The sequence below is a fragment of the Lepidothrix coronata genome, unplaced genomic scaffold (genome assembly GCF_001604755.1).
Source record: "Lepidothrix coronata isolate B3197 unplaced genomic scaffold, Lepidothrix_coronata-1.0 Scaffold52, whole genome shotgun sequence".
In the NCBI taxonomy this organism is placed as follows: Eukaryota; Metazoa; Chordata; class Aves; order Passeriformes; family Pipridae; genus Lepidothrix; species Lepidothrix coronata.
Window position 1 is genome coordinate 3893335 of NW_016690232.1, and position 11068 is coordinate 3904402.

The following is an 11068-nucleotide window of genomic DNA, read 5'->3' on the forward strand; positions in this document are numbered from 1 at the left end:
ACAACACACAGATACTTTAAGAAAATACAGTTCTGAAACCCACAATGAAGTCTCATTATAAGAAAAGGGAGAGCAGTGCTCAATCCTGTAATCTAATCAGACTTCAGCAACTTCCTCTTCTAATTGTATTAGAGCTCCTTGCCAGGAAACGGCGCAGGGTTTATCCTCCTGATATGCTGCACAGCTCAGCCACTCCTACGATCCCTCTGTTTACCTCAAAGAGATGTTGATGGGACAAGTTGCTGCGGGGATTGAGTTCGAAGATGAGGACATGATTGACTCCAGCCTGTCTCCAGCCATACGTGTTGATACCCAGGAGAAAGAGGAATTCTATCAGGAGAAAGCCACCTCGATAGATTCTCACCAGTGGCCACACATTTGGTCCATCTATAAAAGCCACACCTGGCAAAACACAAAGAAAGGAAGGACCTTAGGGGATAGCTGAAGTCACGTCACATTGTGCTCCATGGCTTTGTACTGGTTCTCAGATGAGAGAAAACACTTGTACAAAACTACATATTCCAGCAAGTGGAGGACTTTTTGCCCAGCCTGTCACAGAATTTAGGAGTATCTTGGGGAAAGTTCCCTCTCCAGCTGGTGTAATCAAGTCATTAGCAGCATCCCTGCGTCCCACTACAGCCACAAGCGACAGCACCAGCGTAAATCTGACTTTATGCACTTAAATATTCTGGTTTAATAGAGATGAAATCCCAACAGACAGATACACAAAACACTTCAGCTCCCCACAAAACCAAGAAGCACCATTTACAGCATTTAAAACAATGCTAATCTGCGCCTAATCACCGAACTCAATACAACTGCAATGCAATACATATTCATAGCCAGCCATACAACACCCAGCCGCACCCAAACAGCAATCCCAGCCTCAGGCAGCACTGCTGGAAAGCCTGTTGCTTCCTTTGTTCAGTCTTCAGGGGTTTGGAAGCGAATTTGCTTCGTTTCAAACAACAAACTGTCTTATACAGCAGCAACTTTCTCCAGCACAAGCCTCTTTGCAAAGTACTGTCCCCAAGTTGCCTGATACAGGTTTTATGAGAAAAGCACAACTAAAATACAATTATTTGAATCCTCAGTCTTTGTTTCAGTGAGAGTTTCTCAGCCACATCTTTTTTTAAGAGGGCCAAAAAGAAGAACATGCACTTTTACAGAATTGAGGCTGAGAACTGTTTCCCACAAACCTGCCTGTCTAAATTACAGACCCGAGTTCTACAAACCGTTTTTCAGAGACAGCATATTCCATAAGGAATTTCACGTGTTCAGCATTGATACTTTATACTACATAAATTATGGAGAAAAAATCATGAAAGGAACAAAGACTCAAGAACTGTTGCTTTAAATTTGAAACTTATAGAGACTATTGGATTCAGACAAAACAGAATCAAATTTTGGACAGAAATGACATGCCCCCAAAGAAGTTGAAAGAAGTGAGTCTTAAATGAGGAATTGTAAAAGCAGCTTTCCAAATCTGAATCTGGAAACCAAGGGAGATCACAGAATCATAGAATGGGTAAGGTTGGAAAGGACCAGAGTGGGCCATCTGGTCAAAACTCCAAAGAGGACAGAGGTGCCCGAAAAATCCTGACTAAGAACAGACCAGACAGAACAAGATAGACATGCTGTGTGCTATTCCAGACAGAACACCCAGACAAAGGTTTATCCTGAGGTGAATGACACTACAGCATATGACTTCCATAGCTAATGCCCACTAATCTTATTTCTGGCCTCCCAGGGTGGTAGAGGACCATAACTGCAGTGTGGAACAGCAGCTGGAGCTGGAGAAAAAGCAGACACTGAGGAGTACAAGCTGCTGAAGTTTAGAGTAGTTCTGTATATTCTCTCCTGTGATACTAAGACATTGTCTAGTTCAGTTTCCAGAGAGTAAAGGCTCTATTTGATTCCCTTTTCACTTTTCCAAACTGAACCCTTTTCTTCCCAACAGCTGAGCAGTTTGGTTGGAGACCCTGAAGGACCCCACTTGCAGGAAGTGTCCAAAGGGTCCAAGGTCTCCAACTGTGGTGATCCAGCCCAGGGCTCTGCACTGTAGCCCCAAGGCAAAGAGATTGTCCATTCCTATACTCTTTCCACTTAAATCCAACACAAGTGAAGTCACCTCCTACAGTTGGCAGGGATGTGACACTCAACCAGCTCATCCCTTCAGCCAGCACAGGCTCTGCACAAGGTGCTCAGAGAGGAAAATATCCCTGGTGACAAGTTCAACAGCACCACAGTCTAATTCTCTAACAAGAGCAGGGCACTGCTGCAGCAAGGACTTGAGAGTTTGCATGAAACCTTACAGGTTTCTGGTTAATAAAACAAATGCTCATTTCCATGAACCTCAATTACACACTAGTTTGGCAGCTAGGAGAGCCCATACAGAAACAGCGAGGCCTCAAAATTTGTGCTCTTTAGGGTGACTCCCTCCTGGGATCCACCTGCAGCATTTGCAGCCTTTAACAGACCCCAAGTTATGAATTCATCACTGTAAAATACTGCAGCTTGAGTTTTCAAACCAGGCAATACAGCAGTGGGTCACTAACAGAAGCCATGTTCTGATGCTGTTTCACAGAATCTACACATAGAACACTAAAATCCTATCTTAGCTGATCAAATCATAAAAATAATTTGGCAAAAGTGGCTGAGAGGTTAACAAAGTGTTAGCCAATTAAAAGCAAACACTCTGCAGTCAGAATCCAGGTTTTGCCCCGTATCTGTAGTAACGCAGAGCTATCAGATGATGCCTGCTGATACAACACACCTATTATCCACACTAGGTTAGTAACACCTGCTTTACAGATATAATCATTTTTATGAATTCCTTCTCACAACTGTGGCACCTTTTCATTCTTAACACCGAGAGAGAAAGCAAACACAACTGGCTTCAATCATATTTGCATCTCACACAGAGATCAAACATTTAAGTAACAGAAACGATGAATAAAGAACAGCTCCTACACATTAAACAGCCCCTTCGTGTAGATGGGTCAACTTTCTGCCTCTACCATTGGAAGACCAAATGGGAAGCACTGCAAACAGCTCCTCAAACAGAGGCATTTTATCCCAAGAGATGGCTGGATCCAATTACAGAAACATCCGATTAAAAATTCTTTTAAGTCAAAAACACAGACATGGGCTTTCCCTAATGCAAGAGCTCGTAAGTTGATTTGTTAAGCCTTTTCCTTTGTACTGCTTAAGCAAGTTACAACACTACAGAAATCACACACACAATTAGTAAAGCCGCTTGTGATTAAGCACTGTGTCTGGATCTACAGTTCTAACGTGGCTCCTACTCTAATCAGAGGCCAAGCTCAGAAGGCACAGAGTAGAATAAAGCCAAGACCTGAGATACGCAACAATTTATTGTAGCTTTTAAACAATCTTGCCAACAAGAAAAATTCAATTAATTCCATTAACAGGCACGAGGCATTGAAATCCTAGGAATTTCCAGATGAAAATGTCCCGAGTGCCATGTGCTCACATGGCTCTGTGTCTGGTCTTGTTCTCTGCAAGGAGTCAGTGCCATGCAAAATTAAAGTTCTACAAGCACCTGTCTCAAGGTGGGCGAGGGCCGTGTGTTCACGGCAGGGAACAGAAATCTGTCTTCACACACAGATACTGCACCCTCAGAATATCCCTCAAAGAATAAGGAGAACACACATAATGTGTTCAAAATCCACACATATAACATGAGATAAGCCACGACCCACTACTGAGCAGAACTAATGAATTCACACCAGTGTGATCCAGCTCTGATTTAACCCAGAACATCCTAAACTGCCAAGTTCAGGTCCAGGCCCTCACTGAGTGATGAGAATACATCCAAACCAAGGTATGGCAGGATACCCACCTGAAAGTATGACGGTGACGTTCAGTGCAATGAACAACCCACAGAACAATCCAACCCTGAATGTAGTCCAGGCTGGTACAGGCTGTGAACAAAGCAGTGGCAGAATTAACACGGGGTAAGCAGGTTATCAGCAAACTCAGATTAGTTTGCAGAGTAAGTTTAAAATCAGAAACACAATGCCCTGATCCATTTGCCCTGTTGCTCTTGAAGTGAGGTTTTTTTAAACTGAAAACGCCATATAATATTCTTGTGTGTAGAAACAGAGCTTGGGCATCTCAATGCCCTTTGAAAAATATTCCAGACCACACAAACACTAAGCATATGTTATTATTAGCACAAATTTCCTTTCACTATTTCTCATCCCTTCATTACCTTGTCTGCATGCATTAGGAATAGTAACCTATTTCCAAACCTTCCGGAGCTAAAGCAGATTACGTGACCATGCCGCCCTCACTGGGTGCATGAGCACACTCACATCAATTACTTTCACTACTTTGTTGGGATGTTGAATCTAATTTAGCACCCTGACAAGTTGGAGAAGCAGCTCTGCTCCACAGCCCGATCTCTCACCTGAGCTGCTCCTAAGGGTGGAACACGCAAACGTTTCATTGCCTTCTGTCTGTCTCCATCTTCCAACTCATTGGTCACCACTTCCTAAGGAGATAAAGACACACACCACTGAAGTTCATTTGAATGATGAGCACATGGTAATGCACTAAAACAAAAAATAATGGTTGGTTTCCATGTTACATGTGAGCCCTGGCCCTGTACTCCTTTAATACAGGGTACCAAAGATGAAAAGCTCACTCTGCTGCACCAAGCTTCTACACAACAGAAGCTAACACTGGACTAACTTTTTCAAGGGAAGAGTTACCAACTGAAGAGAAAACACCCAAATTTATGTAAGGAGTGCCTGAAATCTGTGGCACTTCAAAATCAATTACCAGTTATCTTGGTGGTGAATACAAGCTATACTGAGGGGAAAACATTATAGAAATTATAGAATCATAGAATGGTTTGGGTTGGAAAGGACCTTAGAGATCATCCAGTTCTGCCATGGGCAGGGACACCTTCCACTAGACCTGGTTGCTCAGAGCCCCATCCAACCTTGAACACTTCCAGAAACCAGCAGTGAACAAAGCCCCGTGGTTTTCCAGTTACCAGAGGAGCAGTGCCCTGAGCAGCAGCTTTACCTCCGTTTCAGAGATGAGCTGGTTGATTTTCTTGCAGGTGTAGAAAGGTGCCACCTCCACCTCGGCCACCCTCCACTCCGCCCCTCGGGCCGTCTCCAGGTTCTTGTCATGTTTCTTCAGGATCTTGCGGAAGCCGGTGAAGTTCAGGTTCTGCAGGCGAGGGAAAAGACACTCTGTTTTTAACCCCAGTCAGCTCCCAACAAAGCTAAGTGGTTCTCTCTCCAGTGCTAGCAAATAAAGGAATAGTTAATACAGAGAATCAAAACGATTGCATCCATTGTCAGCAAGTGTCTGAGTTATTACTTTGTTATAAGTAATACATATTCCTTGCAAGTAAAATAAAACACGGGGGACTCAAGGGCATAAAAAGAGGCAACTTATTTCCACGGGGCTCCCTGAACCCTTTTATTCCCTGAAAAGCCAAATCACTGCCATTTTCCTGCTTTACGCAGAACGCAACAACATTCCTGATGACACACTGAAGACAAATAACCTTCGAGGGGTTTTCCCTTCTGAAAAGGCTGAGCTACTGACTCCTAGTTTCTTTAAACTTTACACTGGTTTCCAGTCAAGTCCTCTAGATTATGGAAGGGACATCTTTGTACAAAAAAATGTCAATGTTGCATGTTAAATCCAGACAAGTGCATCCCCAAAGCAGCATCCTTTTTCATGGAGTATGTTGTACTATGACTAAAAAACTAGTTTAGGCTTGCAGATATGGGAGATGTAACTCTCCAGTCTGCAGAGATAAGCATACAAGGCTTAGAAAAGGAATTAACTGTTGATTTACAAGTTATACACAAGCCCTGACCCCACACTTTTCTAACCCACAGTACCCAAGACAGGCAAAGCTCATCACACTGCAGGCAGCTGCTGCCACATGATCTATTTGCAATCCTGCATTTCATTATGCAGCAAACTCCATTCAGAGACCCAACATTTCGTTCCAGCAACAGCAGAAATGCAGAGGGATCATGGCAAGATTCACTTCCGAAAAAAGCTTAGAGTAGCTTGGGAAGAAAAACGGAGAAAACAACAAAATCCAATGCCCTGGGGAGAGGCACCAACTACTCACCGAAATTATTTTCAATCTAATTATGCTTAGGGTGATTTAATGCCAGACCCCTCCCATCTAGGTGGGGAAATGAGGCTGGGGAAACAGGCTCAGGAAGCCGAAGCATTAACGATCTGCCTTTATTGCAGACAAGAGACTTTAATTACTTTCTATTGGAAAAGCCAGCATTCCATCCCAGGGAGAGCAGAAATTTCAAATGGAAAACTACAACAAAATGATGATTTTGGTCAGAGATTTTTCTGTGGCCTGAACTAACATTCCTTCATCTACCATGGGTGCAAACCCAGACTTAACTCTGGGGTGCCTTGGCTGGTCAGGATATGGTTACACCAGACACCCCAAAACCTCTCTGGCAGAATTTCATGCTCTGGCTGCAAAAATTCTGCAACCCCAAAGTACATGTTAAAAGCACTGTTGGCCACAGTGGTACTTCAGACAGGGAACATGCAGTGATGGGACTATGAAACAGAACAAACATCATTTACACAGTCAGATATTTTGCTATTCTTGCTATTTGTGTTGCTTTTATTTGGCAAGGGACTTTCCCCAAGTCTGACCTCCATTTCTGTTGGGTAACAATCAAATCCGTTTAAGTGAATCAACCAATGGTATGTTTTGTGGAAAAAAAAAAAACACCGAAAACCCACAAAACAAATACTACAATTTAGGCAATAATATAATGCAAGATCAAGTAGAATCAACCAGTGGACTCAAAACTCCTTTCTTATATACAAGTGTATCAGGAAATGCACCAAGGCAGTTTAATAAGAATGGTTCAGCCTCTATTATTTGCCTGACAAATGCACTATATTATATACAGAATATGTAACTAAATATTATATGCTTAATTTCTCAATTTGTTTCTCCTAAACCACAGTATTTTGAATAAATAGATTTATTTATCCGTGTACACACATCTAGAATGTTATAACACTGTCAACAATAAATTAATTTTATCAGAAGTTTAATCACTGATAAGTTAAATATGTAAGAGCTGCCCTGGAGACTAGTTATATTTTCACCTGACGTTTGGTTTGTGTAGCTCAGGAATGAATGCACGAAACTTGTGCTCTTGTTCAGTCCTGACAGACAGAGGAATTTGCTTCAGGTGCATCTTCCTTCCTTGGTAACCCAACTCAAGGCATCAGCATTTCATCAAAGCCACAGTTTGACATTTATAATGCTGCTGTTGACTTCACTTTACCTCCTACACGAAGATCTCAGCTACATCATCTTCCCACCAGGTTGTTGTTTTTTCTTCTTTCCAAAACTGTAAGATCTGGAATATTTCTAGTTCTTATATTCTAAGCTCAAGAGTGATTAAGAGTGGTATTCTGGGACTTGGTTTTATGTCTGGTTTAGTACTTGTATTCCTTGTCCTTAACTTCAAGACCAATTTGAAGGAATTTTTCTCATTCTCTCTTTGAAGGTATGTTGTAGAAAGCAGATGCAAACTGTGAAAGCCATCAAATCCACATGGGGCTTAAATCAATATTTAGTATACCTACAGTAGATCTGGGCTTACAATAGCAAAAAAACCAAAGATATAAGTGTGCAAGACGCCTTTCTTCACTGATGAATAGTAGGAAAATATTTCTCAAAGGAATGACCTATGTCATCCCTTATTTAAACTCTTCATCACACCTCAGAAGCAATTTTTGTAATCAAAAGTACAAGCTGTCTTCTTTTTAAAAAGAAAATAAATGTAAGTGAAAAAAATCACTGCAGGTGATAGTGCTTCAGTCCATCTCTGGAAAACTACAGATACTCCACCTGTCACAGGATTTTGAACTAGGAACTATCACTAATAGTTAAAGAGCTTTATTAAGAAACCCATCAATAGTTTACAGAAACGTGCTCAAGGACATAACATCGCCTTAGGAGAGGTACAAACACTCAGAATTTTGGAAGAATAAGTTTTGTCCATACTGCAGAGTGGTATTCAATTAATTCTTACTGTTTAATGAAATTCTTTAGTACAATGCTGGTAAAGATCTAAATACAGATATAGTGAATTTAAGTTCCAGCATTCTTATTTAACAAGCTAAAACGCCTCAAAGAAAACACTTAAAAGCATTTCAGAGTATTTAATTCCAGAAGAGCTAGCCCAGAAGAAAAGATATTAACAGTTTCAGATTTTTATTTCAAGATTTTTGGAACTAGATCAGTGTCTGCAATATTTACCGTGCCAGAAATCCAAGTAAAACTAAAGATTTGCTTATTTTTTTCATACCTCAAGGCAAATGAGCCTGTATCCTGCAGGAATCAAAATATTTTTTTTTTAAATGGATGTTTTAACAAGAAATTCTGATACAGCAAGGTCACAGCCACTACCATGGTAACACCAAGAGAAAACAGTGCATGAGGATTTCAAGTTGCATTACAAATATTAGATAAAAGAACTTCTTCCCCAACCTGCCTGCTCCAGCCTTGCACAGAACAACGCACTAGAGAAGGAGGTCCCAGTGTGACCTCGTGCTCTGGCCACGAGTGCTGGGGTCAGACAGCCCAGAAAAGGGAAGAAAGAAGGTCCTTCTGCAGGTCAGCTTAGCACTTCTAGCTCAATAAAAAGCAACCTGACATGGGCTGCTAGGTATCTGCCTTTGCTTTGAAAGTGTTCAGGGGCCAACCAAAAAAGGAAGGAAGAAATGAAAAAACCTGGCTTGAACGAGACAACTCGAGGACACACAAAGCACAGGGACGCTTTACAGACAGGGCTTTGTAAAACCACCTCTTTTGGCAGGTACCTGATAGTTCTGCAGGAGGATGAGGCTGAGGTAGAGCTCGCTGAAGGCCAATTTCAGGTCTCTGATATTCCTGTGCTGGACACGCTCCTCGTGGGACAGGTGGAAGACGGGCTTTCTGCGCCGCTGCAGCGTGGAAGCCCCGCTGGCTTCTTTCTGTGCATCCAAAGTGGATTGTAGCTCAGTCCGGAGGGTGGTGAACCTGCGCTGAGCCTCGGCAAGCTTTTCTGTTGGCAAGGGGAGGGAAAAGTCAACTGGGAGGGTCACAACTTGCCTACCAAGCCCTAAAAAGGACTATATCTGTTCTCCAAACGACGTGCCTGTGCATGACCTTCCCCCATCACACATTAAGTCTGAGAGCTCTGCATATTTCTCTTCGTATGGAATAGAATCATGGGATTGCTTGGGTTGGAAGGGACTCTAAAGATTATCCAGTTCCAATCCCCTGCTATGGGCAAGGACACCTTCCAGTAGACCAGGCTGCTCCAAGCCCTGTCCAACCTGGCCTTGAACACTTCCAGGGATGGGGCAGCCACAGCTTCTCTGGGCAACCTGTGCCAGGGCCTCCTCACCCTCATAGGGAAGAATTTCTCCCTAATATCCCATCTAACCCTGTCCTCTGTCAGGGGAAAGCCATTCCCCCTTTTCCTGTCACTCCATGCCCCTTTCAAAGTCTCTCTCCAGCTCTCTTGGAGCCCCTTTAGGCACTGGAAGGGACTCTGAGGTCTCCCTGGAGCCTTCTCTTCTCCAGGCTGAACACCCCCAACTCTCTCAGCAGAGGTTCTCCAATCCTCAGAGCATCTCTGTGGCCTCCTCTGGACCTGCTCTAATGAGTCCATGTCCTTCTTGTGCTGAGAGCCCCAGACCCAGATGCTGTAGTCCAGGTGTGGTTTCACAAGGGCAGCAGAGGAAGCTTCTTTTCATTAAACCAATGTAAAACATACATGTTCTCAAAAGAAAAGCCCTTAATTAAATACGGTCAAAATCAAGGGTCTGTCCCTTCAGCACAGACTAAAGCAGCACTAGACATGAATTCAGATCTCTCAACTTCCATCACAACTTTGATTTCTAGAGGTTGCTCAGTCCAGGACCACGTAAATACCTGTTATAGGTGGAAGAAGCCCAAGCTGTACCTGGGAGCTGCAAACTAGTGCAGGGACACTGGGACAGGCATTCCCAAACTGGCAGAGCCGTGGCTGGAGGCAGCCAGGAGATAAGGTCTCATCCAAATACCAAAGCAGTGACCAAACGTCTACTCTGAGAGCAAAGGAAAGCTGCTCGTCTTTCCCAAATAAATCAAGTGCACAAGAAGCATCAGAAAAAAAAAACCCACTAGACAATATTATGGAACTTGACAGTAAGCAAAGCACTTTTCATATCCGTGCACCCACTACTGACTACGTGTTTACCATCTTTTTATGTGACAGTAAGGAAATCAAAGAAGAAAAACTCCACACTTCAAATGTGACACCGAATTTTGTTGCTCAGAGAGCAACCCAACCCCTGTGCCAAGCTCCCGGTGACAGACAAACACAGCTCTGCTTTGATCAGGAGTTACAACACTAGTAGCTGCTGTACATGATCTGCTGTAATAATTCATCCCTCTTTTCCTCACTTTAGAAGCACTGCCTCGTTATTTACTGGTTAAAGAGACAGTCAGTCTGCATTTAAATATCATTCTGATGTGTTTTCAGGACAAGTCTGTCTCTGATCCTCACACCTCAAGTACAAAAGAGGTGTTCCTTTAAATATGCTGCTTTATGTACCTTCAGAAAATAGTATTTTTGGCTGAATAACAATCTTTTAAAGCTAAAACCAGCATAACTAACACCGCTATCGTTCTCTTTGTTCTGTACAACTGGTTCCTTCCAGGGTTTTTTTTCCCCTGCTACGGCTTCAGTCACAGCTTTGGCATCTGTGTTGATAAGCACTGTCACAGGCCACGGGTGTTGGTGGTGGCCAGGAAGATCCTGAGCAGGTTCACAGTGTTGGAGCTGGAGCCACCCCCACCCAGCAGGACACACACCACAAACCAAGGAGCCACGAGGTCCCTCTGCCTCCCAGAGCTCTGCTGGACAGTCTCCTGGCTGTCAATTTAATTCTCTTCATTAGTATCTTAAATAACAACTTAATGATAATTCTCTATTGCTCCCCCCTCAGATGTAAGATTTACTCTTCCTTTTCCTTTCTC

General features: G+C 42.9%; 1 protein-coding gene across 1 annotated transcript in view; it reads right to left on the reverse strand.

The window, feature by feature from the left end:
- The window catches only part of XPR1 (xenotropic and polytropic retrovirus receptor 1), a 107760-nt gene that overhangs the window by 22295 nt on the left and 74397 nt on the right, over positions 1 to 11068 (reverse strand). The window contains exons 4-8 of the mRNA XM_017815825.1: positions 8881 to 9104; positions 5059 to 5208; positions 4436 to 4519; positions 3866 to 3947; positions 215 to 402 (exon numbers count right to left, since the gene is read on the reverse strand). Coding sequence (XP_017671314.1) covers positions 215 to 402; positions 3866 to 3947; positions 4436 to 4519; positions 5059 to 5208; positions 8881 to 9104 — 728 coding nt within the window. The remainder of the gene's footprint in view (positions 1 to 214; positions 403 to 3865; positions 3948 to 4435; positions 4520 to 5058; positions 5209 to 8880; positions 9105 to 11068) is intronic.